Source organism: Pithys albifrons, chromosome Z (assembly GCF_047495875.1).
Source record: "Pithys albifrons albifrons isolate INPA30051 chromosome Z, PitAlb_v1, whole genome shotgun sequence".
In the NCBI taxonomy this organism is placed as follows: Eukaryota; Metazoa; Chordata; class Aves; order Passeriformes; family Thamnophilidae; genus Pithys; species Pithys albifrons.
Genome location: NC_092497.1, coordinates 61,241,602 through 61,265,200, shown reverse-complemented (window position 1 = coordinate 61,265,200; position 23,599 = coordinate 61,241,602). Strand labels below are relative to the sequence as shown.

At 40.5% G+C, this 23,599-nt stretch overlaps 1 protein-coding gene across 2 annotated transcripts; it reads left to right on the top strand.

The window, feature by feature from the left end:
- Nucleotides 1–2,846: 2,846 nt before the first annotated feature.
- Nucleotides 2,847–22,523, top strand: REEP5 (receptor accessory protein 5). 2 transcript variants are annotated; one of them, XM_071580088.1, is made up of 6 exons: nt 2,847–3,031; nt 3,315–3,408; nt 13,213–13,351; nt 17,413–17,513; nt 18,453–18,621; nt 20,025–22,523. In XM_071580088.1, exons 1-5 carry the CDS (start codon nt 2,914–2,916, stop codon nt 18,577–18,579), a joined length of 579 nt encoding a protein of 192 aa, XP_071436189.1. In that variant the 5' UTR covers nt 2,847–2,913; the 3' UTR covers nt 18,580–18,621; nt 20,025–22,523. The 2 variants fall into 2 exon arrangements, with proteins under 2 accessions (XP_071436189.1, XP_071436190.1); XM_071580089.1 differs by lacking the exon at nt 17,413–17,513 and having other exon boundaries at nt 2,848–3,031.
- Nucleotides 22,524–23,599: the final 1,076 nt, after the last annotated feature.

The following is a 23,599-nucleotide window of genomic DNA, read 5'->3' as shown; positions in this document are numbered from 1 at the left end:
TAGCTAGAGGCTGAGTAGCCTGGAGAAATGGGCTAGTACTGCATGTACTTTGCTTCTGATATCTAGGACAGAGCTACTCTCAAAACTTGCCAAGTGGAAAGGCACTCGTTCTTCTGGTCCTCCACAAGATAGTCCTGCTGCACTTTTCTGCTTTTCTTTGTCTCCTACAGAAGCTCCTTCAGCAGATCATGCAATCCTCCTTTAACCTTCCTCTCTAGGCTCGCTCTTCCAGATTACAGTATTCCTTCCTTGTTCTTATTTCCAGGTTTTCCTGGAAACAAGAAAGAACATTACCCAGTACTGTGTGTTCTCTGTATTCTGCTGGAAGAGTGTTGTCATTTTTCAAGTACAGTTCCCTACCTTCGTTTCTGTTTGACTTTCCAGTTTGTTCCTTCTAACAACCCATTTTTCTCTTGCTCTGTAACATAAGCATCAAAATTAAAACAGTTATCCATGTTACTGTGAAAAAGGATTTATGCAGCACATCCTAGTGCACTGAAAACATTTATCTAGCTCAGATCAGCTGGAGAAGCTATTAATCCCACCATAGTTTGGTTCTGAATAAGAGAAGGGGGAAAAAGGCAAAAAAAAAAAATATAAAAAATAAAACTCAGTAGGAATTCAGTTGGTTTTAACATTTTTATTAAATTCTCTTTTCTATAAAGTTTTGTGTCTTATTTGGTCTCCTCTTTAGTCTTAGAGGTATAATGGAAAATGTTCAAAATTTTTAGAGGGACTTCATTAAGAATAAAAAGAGAAAGCATGAGAGAGAAGACAAAAACCCAAAGACCAAAGTAGGTTTCCATTGGGCTTCTTGTACTCCTGCAAAACATGATCCAAGTCCACAAATATTCAGTTTGAGAATTGCTTATTGCAATTTAGCAGGTCATGTAATTTTGCCACATCCCAGCATACCCATGAGGAAAACAAGGGTCACACTTCTTTCTGCAGCCTTTGGTGGTTTACCTTATTTTAATTTTAACCCTTACACATATCAGAATATTACAATATTCTTATAAGGACAGGGAATTGCTACACAGCAATGTCTTTGTATGTGACCAAGAGGGAATCTCACTGAAGCTGCTAACATTTACCATATTGCTGTATTTCAAATTCAGGTATAGAATTTTGCTTTTTTTGCACCCAAGAATTAATTCTCTCACAAATCTTGTTAAGGGGCATTTCTTAAGGATGTCTGGCACTGTTAGTAATCTTTTATTTAAAAGCATCAGCATCCCTTCGTGTTATTTAACACCTGCCTCAGCAGTCCACTTCATTCTCTGTAAAACCCAAGACATATCAGATGGATACAGCAAACACAGAAAGGAAGAGTGCTGGCTCACATGGCATAGGAGAGGAGGCTGAGGGATCTGGGATTACTGTGCTTGTTCTCAGAGGTGAAAACTAAATGGGACATTGATTGCTACCTTCAGCTGTCTGTTTGGAGGTTATCGTGAACTAGACCCTCCTCAGAAGTACAGAAAATCAGGGCAAAAGACAAAATGAATCAGTCACAGGTGACATCAAAGGAAATTTTAATTTCAAAGAGGAGGAAAAAAATCTCTGTGATTGCAGTTCAGCACAGTGATAGGCTGTCCAAGGAGGCTGCAGAATTTCTATCCATGAATATTTTCAGACCCCAGCAGTCCAAACCCTAAGCTCCAGGGCCTATGTTTGGCATTAGCAGAATGTTTGAGCAGAAGACTGGACTATGTAACCTCCAGAGAACAGTTTTAACTGTATTTTATGATTCTGTGAAACAAGATGAAACCTTTAATCACCAAAATAAAAAATAATTAGAAAAAAAGTTTATATTACAGGACGAACCTTAGAACCAGGGTTATGACTAGATATTATTGTCCTTCTTCTCCTCACCTCTGCCTTTAATAAGATAGTTACTACAAAGAAGAAAAGATGTTTCAGCAGTTAAAATTTAAATTTTTTGCAAGATGCCTTCCCCTAAAATAGACAGCTCCAAAGCACAGTGCGCTGTTTACATTCAATTTTTTCCTAGGTGAAGATAAGACACACACAAAAAGTATCTTTAGAAGACTGATTAGTATTTTCTGGCATACTTAGGAGCAACACAGATCTGAAGAAGCCATGGAGAGCCTCAGCACTAGTTGTACTGCTGAGTCAGATGCAGAGGAGTTGCTGGGAAGGCTCAGCCCAGCCACGGAAGTTTCCAGGACTACATCACATCCCGTAAATTATATTTAGTTGTCAAGAACATTGCGCACACCATAAATTCCAGGGTACAGTTACAGCTGGGAGCTGCTGCCGTCAGAGTAGCCATACACACCCTTTGAGTAGCCGTGCCGTGGTGTTGTCATAACCTTTCTTCTACCTCAGGTCAATGCCTAAAATCCGTTTCTGACTTTCGCTAATCGCACTTGAAATCAATGGTATAGTGTAGGTTTTTGTTGGGTTTTGCGGTTTTTTTTAACCTTTGGAGAAATTTCAGGGGAATGGAGCGGGGTACGTGCGTGCCATTCTCCTCGCCATCTTTTACACAGGGCGCTCGCTACCTGACTACTTGAGCGAGGTGCATCTTCCTTGCAGGGATACATGTTCAGGCCGCCACTCTGAGGTTAAAACCCGGTCTCTGCCGGCGGGTCAGGGGGCGCGAGATGCCGGCGGGACACGGGCTGCGCGCATCCCTCCCTGCGCCGCGGCACGGCCGGCGCCCGGGGCTGCGCGAAACGCAGCGGGGTCCGGCTTTGCCCAGGCGGGGCGGCGCCCCCCGACTCCATTTCGCGGCGGGAACGGGCTCGGAGAGGCGGCGGAAGATGGTTCCCCTGCGCTCGCCACCGCCCCCGGGCGCGGTGCCACGGGGATGGGCGGCGGGTCCGGGGCGGCGCCTGCGCTCGGCCGTGGGGAGCGGCGCTGCAGCGGGCGAGCGGCACCACGGCCATGGCCGCGGCGATGAGACAGCGGTTCGACCGCTTCCTACACGAGAAGAACTGCATGACCGCCGTGCTCGAGCGCATCGAGGCAAAGACAGGCGTCAGCCGCACCTACATCGCTACCGGTGAGCCCCGGCTGTGCGCCCGACTGTACCCCCGGCTGCATCCCCGGCTGCACCCCCGGCTATACCCCAGACGGTACCCCCAGCTGGGCTGTACCCCCGGCTGTGCCCCCGGCTGCACCCCTGGCTGGGCTGCACCCCGGCTGTATCCCCGGCTGTGCCCCAGGCGGTACCCCCAGCTGGGCTGTACCCCCGGCTGCGACCCCCCTGCCGCGCCCTGCCCGCGCCCCATCGTCCCGATCGCTTCCCCGGGAGCTGACGCCTCTCTCTTCTCTTCTCTTCTCAGGCATCCTCGGGGCCGTCGCCGTGTACCTGGTGGTGGGATACGGCGCGTCCCTGCTCTGCAACATCATCGGCTTCGGCTACCCCGCCTACGTGTCGTGAGTGTCGCGACTCCCGCCCCTCTTTGCCGCGGTGGTTCCGCGTGTTGCAAAATCGCAACCCTTGCGGCTGGTGCCAGGTCTGTCAGAGTGGCATCCCCGGGGCCGTGCTTGGAATTGTTGTTTCTCCCGCCCAGCCCTTTCCCTTGGGTTATCCAGGTACAAGGTACTGGAGTAAAGAGCGAGACTTCTTTCACTTCTTCCATCTGGCGAGTGCTACGTCCTAGTTTAGAGACTGGGAGACTCTGGGTAGTTTCCACACTTGATAACCTGTTCCTGTAGTGCGTTCTGTTTTGGGTTCCCAGCTTGGCCATCTTCAGCGGGGAGCTGGGTCTTACCTGGCTGCTGGTAACAGGAGGGAGAATCACTATTGTAGCGGTGTTTGCTAAAACTCACACTGATGTTTTAGAGTTGAGAACGCTTCTGGGTCTGCAGGAAGGCACTGATGCAGTGTCAGCATCTGTCTGATACAAAGTGCTGGGTAATGTAATCGGTTGCAGACAGAGGTGTATTAAGGAGTGGTTTACTCCAAACCCACCTAGCTCATGGGGAGGAGAGGGAAAGGATAAGTAACACTGTAACTCCTCTTGAGTGAAAAAGACTTTAAAATGCTTCATTTTTCAAAGGAAGGCCTCCTTAGATATTCTTAAAAGCAAAACATTTGTTACTTTTTACATGCATTATATTGTTCTTAGGCCAAAAGGTCTTTCCTGTTAAGTACGGCCACAGTGGAGAATGTTCCAAAAGACTGTGGAACTGTACTAAATAAAACCTTCTGTGTAACCTAATACACTCATAAAATGGAAATCCTTCCCAGCTCTACTGCTATATTGCTGAAATACAGTGCTTGCCTTTTATACAACTCTATTTAAATACAGTCAGCAGCTTTTAAAAATGTGTTCTCTGTAATTGAATCCAGGACAATTCAAATTTGGTTCCTTCACTTTTATTTTTTCAAAGATTGACTTAGTTTTATACTCTTGAAACATCTTATAGTTCTAATGCTTAAAACTAACCAACACTTTTCTGAGTGCTGTTTCCGGTGTTCTGTGATTTAGGAGATTATAGACCAAGAGCACAGGAGCAACTTAAATTTTGTTTTCTAAAAGGTAGTTTTTAGTGAAAAGAGTAGTTAAAAAGTATTCTTTCAATAAAATCTGAAAGTGAAAATATCAGACAACAAAGCTTCAAGACCTTGAAAAAGTTGTGTTGGAATTGCTTAATGTAATATTTTGTGTCTGACTCAGGTCACTTTTAAAGTTATGTAATTATTTTCTAAAATCCTATTTAAATTTTAAATTTGTTTTGAAACTGGTTTGGGATTATATTTTAAATCTTCTACTTGGCAATGATGGTGAACTAATTAGAATTGCAAAAGCAAGACAGTAGCAAAGTAAATATGAATTAATAGGTTTCCTCTTTCAATTTTTTCTTTCAAATCTAGAATTTTTTAAAAAATCTTTTTGTAGAGTGTCTACCTTTTTTTGTGTTGGTGGTTTTTAAATGAGTTACCATGAAAAGTTACCTCCCAGTTGTAATCACTGTGGGGTGTTTTGGTTTTTTGACCTTTTTTTGAATAATGGCATACTTGTCTTTGGCTACAAATTTTACTTAAACAAGTATGCTGAATAGCATGCATATGAACACAGTGCCAGTTCTGTTTTGTCTTGTTCATGCTCAGGTAATGCTTTTCCTTTAGCTGCCCTTTTAGTGCTGAAATGTTTACATTGGAAAATTTTGATGTTAGGTGAAAATCTAATTTAAAACACATGTGATGTACTGTGTGCCAGCGTCTTTCAGTGGCATCCTGCAGACAGGTTCCATCTCATGGAGCAGCCTGCTGACAGCACAGGTGGGCTCAATCCCCCCTCCTGCCCTTCCCCCAGGAGTCCAGAGCTGCTACACGGTGTTTTCCCACATTTTGTTCTGCCTGCTTTTGTTTTTGCTGCTCTGTATGTGTACTGCAGTTGGGTTGCTGCCCCCACACTTATAAAGCATAGAGACACAAAGCATAAAGAGCACTATCCACAGGGGTTTGTTTATTCCTCTCTCCTGTTCAACCTGCCCCCCTTGGAAAGGCAGCTGAAGAGCCTGCTGTATGAACTAGCACTGGTGATTTTGCTTCCTAGCATTGGGCAGAAAACAGTTTTCAGCTGTTTTCATCAGCTGCACACACACCCTCAAATGCCTCTTACTGTAAAAACTGTGGCTTCTGGAAGAGGTCAGGAGCTGTAAATGGAACGTATTGTGCAGGGTGTTAGTTTGATGTTTACTCAGGTGTTTCAACAATGGCCCCAAGTCTGAAATGTCTCAGAAAGGTACTAAAAGAGAAAAAGCAGATTACATTTCTCCAGATAACTTACTTTCTTCTGTTGTGAGGTAAGTCAGTGTATCATTTCTCCATTGTCAGTGACTGAATTATTTGAATTGAGAAACAATGAATCATAGAATGGTTTGGGCTAGAAAGAACCTTAAAGGTCATCTAATTCCAGCCCCCACTGCCATGGGCAGGGATGAAGTACTGCGTCGGGCTTCTCTTTAGCAGAAAAGATATTTCTGAAGGAGTGAGAGAGATGCTTTTGTTCTGGAAGGGTCATCACCTCCTGTCCTTAACGTTGTCTAAAGTGGCAAACAGGTTTCTGAATGGGTGACCCACTGGCATGTTCCAAATCTGTTTTGCTTGGATTTCAGTTCTGGGTTATCTTGGCCGTGGTAGTACTGCTGTTCGTCTCTATGCTTGCCTGAAACAAAATACATTGAAAACAAAACAAATTCAGGGAAAGGTGTTCAGCTCAGATTTCAGTCTGTTCACACCATACATGAAACCAGGACAGTTTTGTGGAGGTGCCAGTACCCACCTGTCAGGCCTTGCGCAATTGCAGTTTATTTTCTTTGGTTTATGTCATTCCCTGTATTCATTGTCAGTGTGTGCCGTGCAGCAGGTGTGGATTTCAGTGGAGAAATGCTGGAGGCTGTAGCTGCTGGGTTAGGCAGCAGATGGTGTGAAGGGGCACAGCTGCAGCTGCACTGCTGCCCACTTTCACATCACTGTGGCACAGAGCCAGTGCGAGAGGAGGGTGCAACTCCGGCTTAATGCCTGATAACAGCTCCTGGCAGGTACAGCTGTTTCCCTCCTCACTCCCCCTCGTTCACCTTCAGCTTTGCTTTGTGTGAGTCGTCAGTGGTTTTATCCATAGAAGAGTTTCTTCTTTAGCAGTATAATCTGAGTCTGTGGCATGTCACAGCAAGGGCCCACCTGAGTCTCAACATAGGCAAAATTAAAGAATAGTTTTCTGGCTGTTTTTCAGTAAGTCAGACAATCTCTAGTCTCATTCCCTAAAATTTTCTAAGTGCTGTGTGGTGAAACAGAAAGATTAATTTTAAGTTAAAATCTAATGTTTGCTTTGCAGGCTTCTGTGGGCCAAAACTGAGAAGTTTTGGTTCCCAAAAGTAGAAAAGTAGACCAGCATTGAAAAGTTTTCCATAGATGATAGAAGCAAATTGTTATACTTCTAGCAAGCTTTAGCTGCACACGGTAATAATCAGGCTAGTAGATGGAAAAAGTGAGTGTTGGCAAGTGGGTAAGTACCATTGCCAGCACTGCTCCTCTAAACTTTCCAGAGCTAGTGTGTTTAAATGTAGCTCCACCCATAGCTAGTGGTGGTTAACTGCCTCAGAAAAAGTAGAGTGTGAGCAGGAAGGGAGCCTTTGATGACTAAGAAATGCATGCAAAGGATTGGAAATTTCATAAGCGCTGTCATGTTTGGTTTAAAAATTGCAGGGATGAAAATAGCTGCGGGCAGTGAAATGTCTGAACTTATAGTAGTGTCTTCAAGGGAGAAAAGCAGTGTAGTACAATCATACCTCTCTCTGCATTGACTAATTTTACGCTGTTACTTCACTTTAGATGTTTTTACTATGTAAATGCTACTTGTGGCATTTTACAGGCAGGAAACAACCTGGATTGATTGTATAGAAGTATAAACACTCAATTCAAGTCTTAATTTGAATATTGTCATGATGTCTTGAGTCTGTTTCCTACTTCCTCTGCTTCTTTCATACCTTTACAACATGAGCTCTGCTTTTCTTTGGTCACAACTACTTAGAAATTGTAAAATTGGTCATGTATTTGTTGAGAGCCAGGGCAGCAAATCTGCTTTCTCTTAACAAGTTTCATGGCAAATGCTTACTTTTTCCCTTCATGAAAAATGATTCATGATATGCTAATGTTCAGAAGTAATGCTCTGCTGCTGCTTTATAAATGTGGTTTGAGAGAGCTGGTGTATCTAACCAGATTCACAAGGCTCAGTGTAAACATAAGCAGAAAATTTCCAAGTCTCTGCACATGTGCTGTTTTTCTTTCATAGCTGATAATCTTTTCATGGAGGCTTCAGACATTAAAATATATATTGGCTTTTTTGTATCTATTCTGCCAAATCACTTCCAAACATACTAATTTTTTGTCTTATAGGTTTTAGAGTGCCTTGTTTAAAATAAAAGCCATCTTAGCTGTTGTTTGGACAAAATATGTGCTTTGTTTTCTTGAGATAGCAAGTTATTAGGTGCAGAGAGTCTAATACTATGATAACTGTAGGAGGATTTGAATTTTCCTTCCATATCTTAAATTTAGGCTAAAAAATGTAAAGATGTTTGTTAGACTGAGGAGTCCACTCTGTATTGAGGCACTAATGCATCTTAATCCCATCAAAAGAGCCAGCATGTGTACGGGAATGTGTTTTGGGGAAGCTGGTTTTGACTTGAGTCCGAACTGGGGAACTGGCTCATTGGTTGGCCCTACAGATACTTGTTCCAGGAGAAAGGGAGCCAAGAGTGAGCAGAGAGCAGTGAAATAGGAGTACTGATGCTTGTTTTTCCCCCCAGGAATCTAGTTTTGTGCTCAATCAACATGTAGATTGTGGAACTCACTTCACTGATGGGCAGAATTGCAAGTGCTCCTTTTGCTTGCCTCAACCTCTATTTCCTTTTATGAAATACATGTAGAACTCTTTGTACTGCTGTCATATAATTTGCTTATGTGTTCTAATAATATTTGTCTCTGCATGGACAGCGAAGCCCCATTGCTCTCCTTCATTAATTTGCCTGCTGCCATCTGCTAGATGCACAAAGTTTTGAGAGAAGGGAACTGCTAAACTTAAACTGCAGCAGTTGTGTAAGTGCATTTGGCAGGAATATCTTTTTGATATCTGCAAATGTACGACTCTGCCATGGCAGACAGTGAGGAGGAGGAGGAAGGATGAAAGACAGAAGGCTTTTAGCTGATGGATGAAAATGTAGAAGCCAAGATGATAAAACAAATCCAAATACACAGGTGCCTGTGTCACTGAAACGAAGTGAGATGTCACGGAGGACAGCCTGCCAAGAGGACTATGGAATGAGAATGATAGGGAGGCACCCGGCTGTGCTGCAGCAGAGTGTTGTTTCTGTGGGAGTGTCTGGGTAGATAGCTAGAAGTAAATTATCTTATAACCTGCTGTAAAGAGGTAGGGCAGTCCAGTAAGGTAGTTTCAGATTTTTTTAAGTTAAATGAGGGGGGGGAAAAAAGGTTATGCTTGGCTAAAATGGGGACAAATATGCCTGAACTACTCACAGATTAGAAAACTGAAGGAAAATGGTCCAGTCTTTCCTATCCACAACATCGGCACTGGGTTTAAGGGAAGCTGATCTTTTGTCTCAAGCTTGTTTACTTACTTATACAAGAGCCATCAGGTACACCTTGTAAATTGCAGGGATAAGAGTGATTAGTTTAGATGAGACTACAACAATAAAATTTGGCATTTCTTTATTTCTGTCTCCCACATCTGGACTCAGCTCAATAAAACCTCCCACCTCAAACTCATAATTTTATGAGCCTGTTAGTACTATGTGTGTGAATTAACTGTAAGCAACTACTTGTTATGCCAGAGCTAGTTCGGAAGTAACAAGCTCCTCTTGGAAAAGAGGGGATTTTTTGTTGAAATGAGCCAGATGCTTTAAGTGAACAAACTTGGCAACTTACTAACATAAGACCAGTTTCTGTTACTATCAGGTAACAGGATAGAGTAACCACGCTTTGATCTAGTGTCCAGCTTTACTGATTCTAGTATGCACAAGGTCAGAACTGAGCCAGTGCTCTGATACTGTAGCTACATGGTGGATGGGCTACTTCAGAACTTGACAGTCCCTGCTCTTCCCCCTTGGCATCACCAGCTAGAGGGGTTATCAGGGGGCAGATCTGACTAAAAAATAAGCTTTTCTTGACTCCCCATCTCTCTGAACAAGTTGCAGTGCTGGCCCACGGCAGGACCGTTACACTGTTGGACAGGCATCTGTTTTTAAAATAACAGAGCTGTGATATATACCATCCAGTCTACTGGAAGCTGTTTCTAGTGACTGCTCCTACCTTCACTGGGCAGAACTACTGTAAATAGCTGGTTCAGGCTTTATTTAAAATCCTCTACAGTTAGTGTGTAAGAATTATAAAAATCCTTTGTGATAGATATGTGATTACTGAACATAAGTGACATGGAATTTAGTCAAATCAGCATGAGACAAAACTTTTAAAAATAACAATATCACTTTTCTTTTGAAATCTGAAGCTCTAGGCTTTGGATGGTCCTTCATTTTAGGAAGTCTTAATGTTATGTGCTAATGAGATTGACTTCGTTGCTCTTGCAACGTACAAGTTACTTAAAAGAAGGCAATCCTAAAGTTTGATGTGGTGTCAGGGCCTCTTGGTCTGTATCTTTTAATATATTTATGGAGGTTGTGTTCTGAATATCAGGATCACTGATTCATTAACATGGAGAAGAATAACATGTGCTTGGCTTGAAGTAACATATATGATGTCTCTCCTAAGGTTAATTGTACAGGGCATTACACCAGGATAATACCTGCAGAATAACTTAAGAGAATAAGTTTAATTATGGCGCCATTCTCATATTTAAAAGAGTGTAGTTATAAATGGATAAAAACCTCTATCTGTTCAGATATTCTGTGCCATATATCCAGATATTCTACATAATATATCAGCATAAGATATCTGTGCTTGTTTTTGGATAGGTACAATTTTCTGTGACTTACTGCTGAAATAGTGTGTAAGCAGCAAGGGATGGGGATAAATGACAGTCTCATCTGAGGGACATATTTCCCATTCCAAAGCAAAGTATTTTTAAAATATTTGCCTTTCCTTGACTTCAACCTTTCACTCACTGATGGCTCTGCTGTATCCTGCTTTTTCCTCCCTCCCTCTCTGCCTGACTGGGACTGGAGTCAGGGCTACCAGATGCAGTTTGAGCCGTGGCTGTTACCTGGTGAGTGTGGTAGGAGTCTGCACCTCAGCTTGTCCCAGGGTGCCTACCTGGATCAGACCTTTATAGGAGGAGGGGGAAAGTGCTGTTTCTTACAGTGTGTAGGAAAACAGCCACGTGTGGATTTAGAGCTGCTGATATATCAGCTGGCTAAATCATAGGGGGTTTTGCTTACTTGTAGTACTGCTGCTTGTGACTCTTGCACAGTAAAAGGATGTTGTTCATGTATCCCCTTAAGGAAACTGCAGCAGCAGATGGTGAACGTTCAAAGGCAGCACACCCCTAGGGCTGCATTTAGGAACTCTCAAAGGCCATTTGTTTTCACAGAAGAGAAGATAAATTAACACAGTGGTGTGCCCTCTGTCCTTTGCCACAAAATTGGAGATTCTAAGCTTTTTGTAAAAGCTGGATTTCGTGATTACAGAAATGACTTTAGTAATGTCAAAAAATTAAGCAATGCTCTCTTATAGTGGCTAGAAAACAGCAAAACTGCTGGCAGTTTCACTGCAAAGCATTTTCTCAGAAATACCAAGCTAGCATGCTGCTTCTGGTAAAATAAACCTTCCCCTTTATGTCGCTAATGGAGATATTGCCAATAGCACTAAAGAAAATTTACGTGTTGAATCTCTACAGCAATTTTCCCTTAATACTGAGAAACTCTGCAATTAGTTTGTATGCCTACTCCATTTATCCACCACTCTTAACATCCCTACTAGTCCTTCTTTCCCTCCAGAGGTACATGTGGTACAGTGTCACACCTTGAAAACAGATCAGTAGCCCTCTTGTTTAACTCCTGTGGTGTTTTGGGGTGGTTTCTTTTTGTACAGCCCCCTCACTTGGTGTCATTGGAATACTTTAGGGCTGTGTGGGCATAGAAAAGATGTGGTTTATAGTGGAGCAGTAGCAGCTGAAGCTGGCATCGTCTTCGAGCAGTCTGCCTGGGGTCCTGTTGCCTAACACTGTGTTTCCTAACAGGGAAACCTGTTCTTCCAGTCGTGCCGGTGCTGTACCTGTTAGAGCACCTTATTGTGCACGATGGGGTTTGGCAAGGGCTGCTGCTTTTCCCATTGCAGGACTCTGCTGACCAGCCACAAACCCTTGCAGAAATAACATATAACTTGAGTGTCAGACCCTCATATTGCATTTCAAAGTAATTCAATCCGGTAACTGTGCCAGTTCTCTCTGCACGTGGTGATTCTGCCAGTGCTTTTGCTGAAACGTAAGGCATGTCACGTGCATGATTTCCCAGACTCCTCCTCCCTCCCCCGTTATTTACAGAACCAGGAAGTGATGGAACCCACAGGGTTTCTCAATTCACAAACAGGGAAAGGGACTTGCAGCCATCTCTCTGATTTCTGTTTTGTAAACCTCCCTAACCCTCAGCCTTTTTTAGGGAAATAGCAGAGGACTTTGCACCTCTGATACATCCCCATAGGTGCTGCTTCAGCAACAAAGTAGCTGATATTAAAGGAATAAGTGATATAAAAATGAAAAATAAATTCTAAACTGAGTCTACAGATTTTAATACTATGAGTGGAGAGGACAAACGCTTTTTAATACTCTTAAGTTTCACATTATCAGGCTTATATTTGCTAGCATTTCCTTTTAAAATTTCTTACAGTGCTAGTCTGGAACTTAGTGAGTCCAGAGTCTCCACTTCAGTACTTCTACTGAAGGATCACAAGTGGATCTTTCAGCTCCTAATTTTTCAAAATGTATAAATTTGAACTCCATTCTCCCAGCAGCTGGTGAACTAAAGCCCATTAAGTCATTATGCAGGAAGCCCAATACTTTACTGGAGGTTGCTTCACCCTGTTCTTAATACCACAGCCCACATCAGACTTTGCAAGTCCTGTAAGAATTAGTTTACAGAGCAGATATGTGATGATGCAGATATGTGGTCCTTGATCTCCTCAGCTTATGCAGACCATGTGTTTCGTAGGACTTAGAGCAAATCTTATAAGTTTACCTTTTCATTGAGGAATCTAGTGCGAGTACATATGAGTAAATTGAAAATGCCTTTTATTAGAGCTAACTCTTTAAAAAAATCCAGAGACTAGTAATCTTATATCTCTGTACAGTGCTGGGAACCCCAAGTTGTGCAGCACTGAATGGTGCACACTGTGCAGACCTCTTCTGTAGGCAAGGTAAACCCATTTTGATAGTTTAAGTTATTGTAGGATTTTTCAACAACTCTATTCATCATTTCTTCCCGACTGTTGAAGAAGGAGGGTGGTCACTGTTAGTTGCAGGCAAGGAGAGGCAGGTGGTGTGATCATATTCACAGCTTCAATATCTTTTCTTTTTGAACTGTGACATGCAGAAAAGCTTGTCTGCTCAAAGACCTTGGCACATTATCTGTGTGACAGATAACAACTAGTTTCCTTCTAATAATTAAATTTTGAGGATTCACATGTAACAACAAATCTGAGTCATAAAAACTTCACCATTATAGATACTACTGTTCTGCTCACTTGGTTTTTTTTTTCCCTTGCAGAATCAAGGCCATTGAAAGTCCCAACAAAGATGATGACACACAGTGGCTGACCTACTGGGTTGTGTATGGTGTTTTCAGCATAGCTGAATTCTTCTCTGATATCTTTCTGTCCTGGTTCCCTTTCTACTACATGATGAAGGTATGTTAGTTCAAGTGAACCCTTTCCTAAAATGAGACCTTTGATTTAACATCTTCAAGGATGAATAGATGACAAGAGATTCATTTGGAATCATTCCAAGGTCACACCTTATTTTTAGATGCTGGTTACATGTAAGTTAGTACTATGAAAGTGATCTGTTTACAGCTGATGGTTTTGTGAGACAGGAGGGGACGTTGGGATGAGTGGCAGTGAAAGGTCTGCTGTGTTTTAGAAAAAAAAGAGACAGTGTCACTGTCCCATAAGAAAAAACCCCAAGACAGTTCTTTGCTTTAGTGTTCAGGTAAATTTGGACAAAATGACAGCACATGGTAAATCCCACAGAGTGGCTCTAGGTTTGCTTTAAGAGCATTAGTGAACATGGAGAGTAAAGTCATGAAGGCAGCAAAAGGAGGTATTATGATCTGTGCTGTTGGTAGCAAAGAAGCAAATTGCAACACAAGAATAGTTTGAGTCCTACAGACTTAATTTTTAATTATGTCCAGTTTCCTGAAGGGAATTGGCAGCTATCAGAGGAGCTTGTTGCTAATGTGCATTTGTTAGCGTGGTTTGACTACTAACAATGATTTGATTATTGTGCTCCAAGCTTTGTTTGTGAACTAAGGTGTCAATCAACTTTAACATGTTAAATTATTCTAGGAGATAGTTGTTTACTATGTATGCTGTTGGGTAGAAGACATTCTAGCTTGCCGAAGAAGCCCACTGCTTAGCTTGAAGAACTCTTACCTGTTTTTTGGTTCAGTGGGCTGTTCTCTTCCTTCTTTTGTTTTGTTAGCCTGGCTTAGTCCCACTGAAGTTCTTTAAAGGATTTGCTTGCCTGTTATTGTTGTGGAGTCATTTAAAATTTTCATGATAAGGTCTGATGGTGCCTAAAGCTTTCTCCAGGAAATGCCATATTCTACAAGATAAAATTGACTTGGGCAGCTTGGTTACACTTCTGCATTGTTCCTTCAATGCCTGCCATGATCTAGTAAATGGACTAGAGTTGGACCAAGGGTTGGACTCAATGATCTTGGAGGTCTTTCCAACCCAATCGATTCTATGATTCTATGATTCAATCTTTAACAGACCTCAACTGTAACAATGGTCTGCTCCCTAAGAAGCAGCACATATTTAAAGTATTGCCTTGAACTAATAATACTCTGGTCTGCCTCACAGAGTTAATTCTTTGTTCTTCGCCAACTTTATTTTTTCCCCTTAATAAAACATGAAAATATGTTCTCTGTTTAAAGTTTGACAGTTTTGCAAAGTTTTTAAGAAGAATCTGCTAGTGTTGAAGTTTAGCATGGGTAACACATGTGAAAGTTTCACTGGTTTAATATATTAAGACCAATCCAAGTAGTGATCAAACAGGTTCTTCTGATCTGAATAGGATCCAAAAGGATTGCTTATGGCACTGCAAAAATCTGTTCTTAAGCACTTATGCAGTTATTCCACATCCCCAACTTCACCTTATTGTTCAGCAGGGTTATGACTTTCACAATTCTGAATTTAGAGTGTATTTTCAGAGCTTCTGTTCTAACTTCTTGGTGGTCAAAGATGTGCCAGTGACTTCTTCCTGCCACCATAGTTCTCTTTCCAAAGAGTGTGCAGTTGAAATTCAGGTTGACCTAGCAAATAAGGACCACAGATGGTTCTGATAAAACTGTATCAGAAGTGCCACGTTTACATGTACTGTTGCATCAAGAGAAAGGTCCTTTTCTCAGTTCTGCAAAAGCAAACACCAGGAAGCAATTATGTGAATACACAACTTTCTATGATAGCTGCAGAAGGCACAGTAGAAGTCAAGTATTTACCCTCGGTAGTGGTTGGTAGGAAAGGTTTGCTTTTGCTACACAAAGGCAGTGAGGTATTGGCTGAGAATCAGAAAGCATTGCTGACTGGGTGGAAGGATGGAAGTTACTCCATATTGGAAAAAGGAGCAAGCTGTCAGCTTCCACAGTTCAGTCCATCCATGAACTAAAACCTCTTGTAGTGTAGTTTATGACATTTCCATGTCTCTTTGATGAAGTGAAATTTTCATTCATTAAAATTTCAAGTTTTCTTTAATTTTCAAAGTATGCTAAATTTGAATATCCACATTTATTTGATAGAGTTTGAAGCTTCTGCTCCAGACTGAGTTTGAGTTACTCAGCATTTCTAAACACCTCCATGTGCATGGCTGAGACACTGATCACAGCTGCATCTGTAGTCCCCTAAGTTGCATCTGTAGTCCCCTAAGTCCAAAGCCTAGACTCTGTCACATTAAAGTTTTCAGAACACCAGAAGATTTTACAGGTGGGCGAAAGACATGTTGAAGAACTCCTGTGAATATGTTATGATACTTGCATATATTCTTGTTCTCCAGTTAAAAACTGTTTGGAGATTTCTTGCATTATATGTGCTTTTTTTTTTTTTTTTTTTTTTTTTTTTTTTTTTTTTGTGATGCCTGTCCTTATTTATCCACTGTGGGTCTTTTTCTCTGAAGCACAGGACAAGCAGGCAATTAATGATTTCATGTGTGTGATTTGTTTTAAATACTTCTGTTAATGAATTAAATATTTCTGTGGCATTCAGGTATTAAGGCACAGTAGCCAGTAAAAGTAGCAATTTACCATTCTAGGAATGTTCCTGGCAGTGGGAAAGAGAGGGACTCCTTACTCTGCTAACAGTTTTGTCTTGAAATACTAGAATGCTGTTCCTGAACAAAAGAAGAAGCAGACACGTCATGCTGGGTGCATTTTGCAAACTTCTGCTACGAGGCACCCAGCTCAAGGCAATACAACTCTTAACTGGAAAAACCCCCACAAAACATATTCTTTGCAACCCTCCTGATCAGCTAGAGGAGGGAATGGAATTCAGGCAATAAAGTGGCTTTCTCAGGCAATGCCTAAGCTCAGTCCGACCCACTTGGACCTGCTCCTGGCAGCTGGTTTTGCCCTGGCAGCACGGAATGGAATACAGCTGGGTTTGACACTGGAGCAGAGGCAGTGACTGCAGCCCAGAAACAGCAAGCACAGCCATGGTCAGCTCCAGGGTTCTACAGACAGGAGACTATCCAAACACAAGAACATTTTGTGGTTTCTTTTTCCCAGTTGATAGTTTTCACTCTGAGCTTTCTGGACAAGCTTCTTTATTTTTAACAGCCTATATTAGCTCAGTTTCATGAGAGACAAGGGGAAAATAAACTCAAGTTAGTAGTCTAACATTCTCAAGGTTTGAAAAGACCAAGATTTGCAACTTTGCTATGTGTCCTCCAGAAAATGTGTATAAGCATCTGTTTCAAAACAGATATATGTTTCAAAAGTAAAGGGTATTTGAGAACAAATCTGTAATTGATTTTTTCCTTGACTAGACTGGGAAAATTATGTAAAATCAAAATTACTAATTTTGTTCTTAGACAAGAAAAGAGAAATTTCAATTGTTTTTAATTTCAGAGGAAGCTGACTCACATCTGAGGATTTTTCTCTAACAATAGAGAACTAACATTTTTGTATATTGAGAGAAGTAGAATTCGTAGTACACCAGCAGTTGACCAGATATTCTTTAACAGGAAATAAAGTCAGTATATTTCTCAGCTTTTAATTAAAGATAACATTAGACAATACCATATATCCATCCTATTAAGTTCCAAATAATGGAAGCTTTTGAAAATTGTTAGGCCATCACTTTTTGCCTTTATTTTCTATGACCATACTTAATGATACTTAATTAGTTCTTAGTTACTGGTGCATTTTGAATGATTTCTTTTAATTAATTGAAATGTTCCTTGTGGGACACTTAACTCTGAAAAACTTTTCTTTGTCTTCCTCTTTAAGTCATTCTGTTCTGATACCATGATCAAACAGTTTAAAGACGAAAGCTTAAAGCTTACCCAAAAGGATGGTAAATTGGTTTGGCACTGCAGAGAAGACAAAGCCAAAATTTTCAAATTGGGAAGAGCAGAACCTACAGAACACTCAGTCTCACTATCCCTTTTTGTGAAAGAACAGAGGAGAGATATTCTAGACTATTTAAAAGCCTTGCTTGAAGAAAACTATGTGTTTTGTTTCCTTTCTCCCCAGAAACCTGTGGAAATCCTGAAATATGGAATCCTGCCTAACATGAAAACAAAGCACATTTTGACTGAGACTGAGGGTCGTTTTGTTTTGTGTTTTAGGAAAAGGTAGAAAAGTTTTTCTGCCATTATTTTCTGAAGAGGTTTCTGACATGGAATAATATCATACTATTTGTGTATTGAAAGAACTGTACAAGTGCTGAGAGAGTGTATCTAATTTGTTGTGGTTTTATTCTGTAAAATAATTTTATATATATTTTCATAGCTCAAGCAAGTTGTGGCACCTCTTGTTCCTTAAATGTTTGATCTTGCTTTGCATAGCTGTCTTTGTGTGGTGTAAGGCACCAAAGCTGAAGCCAAAAAAGGCAGATATTTGTAGTGCATGTAATAACTGTCTTTCCAGTGCCCTTTGTAAGATGCAGAAACATTACCCCACGTATTGTGGTGTTTGTTTGGTTTCTTCTACAGAGCAGATGGGGCTATAAAAGCTATACCTAAACTCTGCAATCCAGAACCATTACCCTTGTCTGTGCACTGTGTGCAGCTTGGATGTATCTCTGCTCCTTGTCACTTTAGTTCTGGGATACACACAATCCTATTCTTTCCCCCACTGCATTTTAAAAGCATAAAGGCAGAGAGGACAGGGATGTGTTCTAGCTGAATTTAAGTGATTTAGGGACCTAGACCTTCAGTCAGGCCTGTGCCATGTGCTTTAGAAATATTCAGAGACTGCTTGTCTAGCCAAATTTTATAGTTCTGCCTTAAAAAAATTTAAAAAAGTACATACAGTCTTGATACACCTGATACCAGATTAGATTTACTGCTGCAGCCCTTCTCCTTTATCCTGTCACTGTCCATGAATTTATTCCAATGTAAAGATTCACTCTCTGTCACTGTACTGGTGTGCACACTTACTGAACTATGACCTTCCAGAAGGAGGGGGATGATGCACTGCCCTGAATATGCTCAATTCCGTGGCAGTCGGGGAGGCACCCTGTGTTCTGCTTGTTTCTTCTGCTTAGGCAGATGATGTTCTTGCTCTTGCAGTGTGGCTTCCTGCTGTGGTGCATGGCCCCAAGTCCTTCTAATGGAGCAGAGTTCCTCTACCATCGAATTATCCGCCCTTTCTTCCTCAAGCACGAAGCTCAGCTCGACAGCGTTGTTAAAGACCTGAAGGACAAGGCTGCAGAGACTGCAGACACCATCACTAAAGAGGGTGAGCCAGAGGCTGTTCTCTAGTCACATCAAACAGGGGAAATTTCCCTGGGGAACTCTTGTTATTCATTGTTTGGAAGGAAAAAAAGGTGTGAGACGACTCTGTAAGTTATAATGGAGAAGTTACATTTGGGTGAAGGTGCCAGGAAGTGAGGGTTACAGTGGACCTTGCTGGCTAGAATTGCAGTTATGATGGAATGAGTGGGGAAAATTGTTTGGGTTTTGTGTCTTCGCACCATATATACCACTGTAAATGCTCTCCCTAGAGGCGGGTCCAATCATTGTCTCAGGATACCTTTCATAAATGCAGTTATTGTTTCAGTGTATTCTCATATCTCCTGAAAGACTGCCTCAAATATCTGGTAGTATAGGACGGGCTGCCAATTGTATAGGAAAGTAATTAACTCCATTAAACAGCAAAACAGAAAAGGAAGCTTTGCCATGTACAGATTTTTGTACTTTTCCTTCTTCTGGAGATCAAAGGATTCTGAGCCCACTCTTAAAGACATTGCTTTGGTTTTATTTGCTTAGAATAATTATTATCACAGCCCATAGATTGCTTAATTTTTTCTTTTATTTCCTTGTATTCTATAATGAACTCTTGTACTCTACAATGTCTGATGATAGTTTTATAATAATAATGAGAAGGAAAAATAATAGTAATAATAGAAGGAAATCTATTCAGTTGCTAAAGCAAAGGTTTGTTTCAATTTCATGTGAAAGGATTTCAATTTACGTATTATTTCAAAGCACCTTAAATCTCCTTTCCATCCCAAACACAATGCATGCAATCTCATTTAATCTTTTGAACTTAAGCATTTCCTGTCTGTTAAAATTATCTGCCTTTCTCAACCGTGCTTGGAAATTTTACTGCATGACTCTTCCAAAGTCGTTATTGTTAGGCTTGTATCTTAATTAATGCTCTCCCTTGTTGCACGTGGGATTTTCTTGCCCTCAGTTCATCACTTCCTCTTTCTTTTCCCTTTTTTATATATATAAAGATTTCCACATGTACGTTTGGGGTTTTTAAGAAATGATGTGCACACATAGGCATGTACACACATACATTATCATTGCTCCAACCCTGTTTTATCATTCTATTATAATGCCTGCTGTAAACCTGTATGTCTCTAACATGATGAGCAATTCTGTTTTATCAATACCACAGTTATAAGTCAGTCTGTGATGCTTATTATGCTGCTCCTTGCTTATGTTTTATTCTTTAAATATCTTTATGATCATTTTCATCACTGTGTGCATGTGTATACAAAAGCTATGATTTTTTTTTGCGTTATTTCTATTGTGACTTAAAAAGAAAATTATTTTATTAATGCAGCTGAAGAACACTGGATTACACACTTTGTCTGTAGGCCTGTGATTAAAGCTCCTTTTATTTTCCTGCAGCCAAGAAAGCAACAGTGAACTTACTGGGTGAAGAAAAGAAGAGCACTTAAAGTGGGTAAAGTTTCCCTACCACCTCCTTTGTGAAGCTTGATGTTACTGGGAACTGTGGTATAAGTTTAATAATATTGCCTTGGAAACATTTTGATATATTAAAGGAATGTGTTGTAAGTTTACTTACTACTTTGCTGTGTCTGATAGAGAGTATTCATCTTTATTTAAAAGCAATGCAGTGGGCAGCATTTGAAGCTTAATGAAAATATTTTATTCATCTTCATGAAGAAGAAATCTTTCAGTAATCTCTTTCTGCAGTACCATAAATAAAAAGTATATATCCCTCAGGCTCTGCACTTTAGTTGTCTCTTTGTCTATGAAATTACTCTTAACACTTTGACTGTGGTGCATTTGGTAGCACAAAGCTATTTTATAAGGAAAATACTAATCTGAATGGATCTTTTCAAAGATACAGGGAGTTACTATGTGAGATGGCACAATGGATGTATTTCCCACCAGTAAAGTTGTAAATGATGAAATTACATGTTCTAGGCACCTGATGATAGAGATTATTCACTGTTGCATGTTTTGTTGTAACACAGTATTTGGCACAGTGTGTGTGTTCTTAAATGGATAAATACTAAATATAGGAAAGAATAACTTCATTGAAATGATCAAGCTCATATTAGTGTGAAATATTTGCCAGAAATGGATGCATTAAGTTGCAAAGATTAGCACAAAATGACTAAAATACAACTAAAACAAACTTGTCCTCTAAAATTAACAGAGCTCTTTTTAAGATCACACTCAAAACCACAAACCACCTCTTGCCAAGGAGTGATATAATTAAAAATAGTTTTTCCTGAATTCCCATTCAAATGCCAACTGTCTTAGGTGTCAGTCCTCAGAACTACATCATTAATGGACTACAACCCCCTGAGCTTTTTATGCTAATAAAAATCTGAAATCTCTTCTGACTGTCTAAGAATAACTTGATGAGCACTGAAACTTCCTGAATAGAGATGCTCTTGTTGCTACTTGACATATTCCTGACCAATCAGTAAGAGTGTAACCAAAGTTGTTAAGAGAATAAGGGGATTTTTTACAATCAGTGTAAAAGAATAATTTTTTTTTTAGATTTGCATCTGTATTTACTCTTTCATAGTGCAGGTTTTTTCCAACAAATTCAGCATGAATGACTGGAATCTCCCTATTTTCATCTCCATGCTGATATTTCTTTAAGGCCTACAGTGCTAGTGTTGCAGTTCTTATCAGAGAATATGCAGAAGGGAAGCTTAATTAAGCTTTTACTATGAGCAAAGGTGATTTACAGTCCACAAGCTTGAATTAAAAAGATTTAAATGTTAAAATAAACTTTCGAAGACTTAGTTTCCTGCAAAAAGTTGGTGTATAAAAATTCACTGTAAATTTTCAGATGCAAGAATTGCAGAATAGTGAAGCACACTCAGCAGGTCAGTTTTAACTTTGAGAGGTATGTTTTATAACAAGGGATCTAAAAGTGTCTTAAGAGAAAGCATTTTGAGCTTTGAACTGGAAAACACAGCCCTTAGGGCTGCCAGCCTGGAGAGGGAACAGTGAGACCTCATGTTCTGTGGACATCATGCAGTCTGCCATTTGAAGGAAAAAATGTGAAACACCACAGCTAATCATTCCATGACAACTTTTTGTTAGGAGGGGATATGTTGAAGAGGATAAAGTTTATGGAAAAGTTGTAGATGTAAATAAGTAAAAAATCTGAAGTGACTCACCACTGAACTGGTTTAATTTCTCATCTTATCTTCCTCTGTTGTAAACCCACTAAGCTTTTCTGTAAGCCTTACTAAATCCTAGTCTTGTGTTCTAAACATGATCAGCTGTCCTGGGGCCACTGTAATTTAGTCTCACCTCTTTAAATAGAAATGAAGATACTTGATAGTCTATTTGATTCCGGTGCAAAGCTCTACATAACTTACTTATCTAAATGCTGATGATAAATTTTAGACTTTACAAGCCTAATGAGGTCTGTATTAGAGAGAGAACTTTCTGTTCGTTTCTTATACTACTCAACAGTTCTTCCACTGTTATTAATGGGGATAAAATGTTCTAGATAAGTGTTAGGTAAGTGTTAAAACAATTCCTTGCATCTCTCTGAGAACTTTGCAGGCTTTAAATCAACTTCTTGTCTTTACAACTTGATATATACCAGCACGTATATTTAGTGCTCTTTTGTCAGATTTCTACTTGAATTAGAAACACAATCTGTTGTTCACAGAACCTGATGTTGTTTTTTTGCCTTTATGCCAAGTAGAAATGACTGAATTTCTGAAGCAAGTTATCCTTTCCTGCAAGTAACTCCACTGGGCTGGCCCCACAGATCAGTGCTTTTGTCTCTTCACAAGGTTTATGTGCAAATGTTGGTATTAAACACATCTGCTCCATGTCTATGCTGAAGTTGTAACGCGCTAAATCAAAATGTTTGCAAATAAAGAGATTCCTATGGGACTGGTATGATGCCTCAGTATTTCTTGACACTTCAACAGTGAAAACTTGGTTACTTTAGGAGGGCAGAGATCTTTAAAGGGGATCCACTTTTTTCCCTCCCTAAATTTCATTACTGTAGAACTGTAGAAACCTCTCTAAAAGCCCAAAGGAAGTACTTCTGCTTCATGACAATCTTAGGGTCCAGCTGAGCAGTTTTAGAGCATCAGGTCTTATAAGGAGTTTGGAATGCAGATCTGATCCCAGCAAACAAGCCCCACGAGCATCTGCCTGTGCACCTGCATCTTTCTAGGCTTCATAACCTGTCTTACCTGGGGAACTGTCAAGGCTTAGTGCTGTTTAGAAATAAAGAGAGGAAAAATTGTAAAGCACTTTGTGATAGGTTTGATCCAGGCTTCCTTAGTAACCAGTTGTAACTAGGGAAATGGGCATTACATAAGTATTCCACAAGTGTTTTCCACGTAACAAGGGAGGATGGACTAAGAGAGAGATAGGAAGTTAGTTTTTTTTCCTGCCTTCCTTCTTCCGATGAGGCTTGGGGGAGCAGAAGGAATCCAGGTGTTGGTCCTCACCGGAGTGCCAGAGAGAGAGAGAACTAGTTTTCTCTTGGAGTTGTTTGGTGAGGTTATATTTTTGCCAGTTTCCCTCCTTTTAAAGTTTTTGATTGTACTTGTCTGTTTTGTGTTTGTTTATTGTCCCTCCTTGTTCCCATCTCCCTTTCCCTCTTTCCTCATCCCCCCGGGGCCCCTAATAGTGTGCACAAATTGCCCACATAGTTGTAAATGTTAGAAAATATATGTACATTCTGATTTGATTCAGTTCCTTTTAAGTTCTTGCTTTCTTTTCAGTTTTTTTTACCTTTGCTGAGAAGAGTGTGGGAAGGAGGTGGGAAGGCAGTTCAGGCTTGGCAAGAGAGCCGGTCCAAACCAAGACACTTGGATTTTGAAGTTTTTTCCATAAAAGACCTAAACAACATTGCAATTATTGGTGTTGGTGGGCAGTAGTATTACACATCAGAGTTCTTTCTGTTAAGCAAGACATTTCTTCTGCTTTTCCAAACTCAGCAAAAAGGAAAGTAAGTTCAG

Coding starts and splice junctions, on each gene's coding strand:
- REEP5 (XM_071580088.1), top strand. CDS start 2,914: ATGGCCGCGGCGATGAGACAGCGGTTCGACCGCTTCCTACACGAGAAG. Junction 13,352..17,412: donor CTTTCTACTACATGATGAAG/GTATGTTAGTTC, acceptor CTTTCTCCCCAG/AAACCTGTGGAAATCCTGAA. Junction 17,514..18,452: donor GTTTTGTGTTTTAGGAAAAG/GTAGAAAAGTTT, acceptor TTGCTCTTGCAG/TGTGGCTTCCTGCTGTGGTG.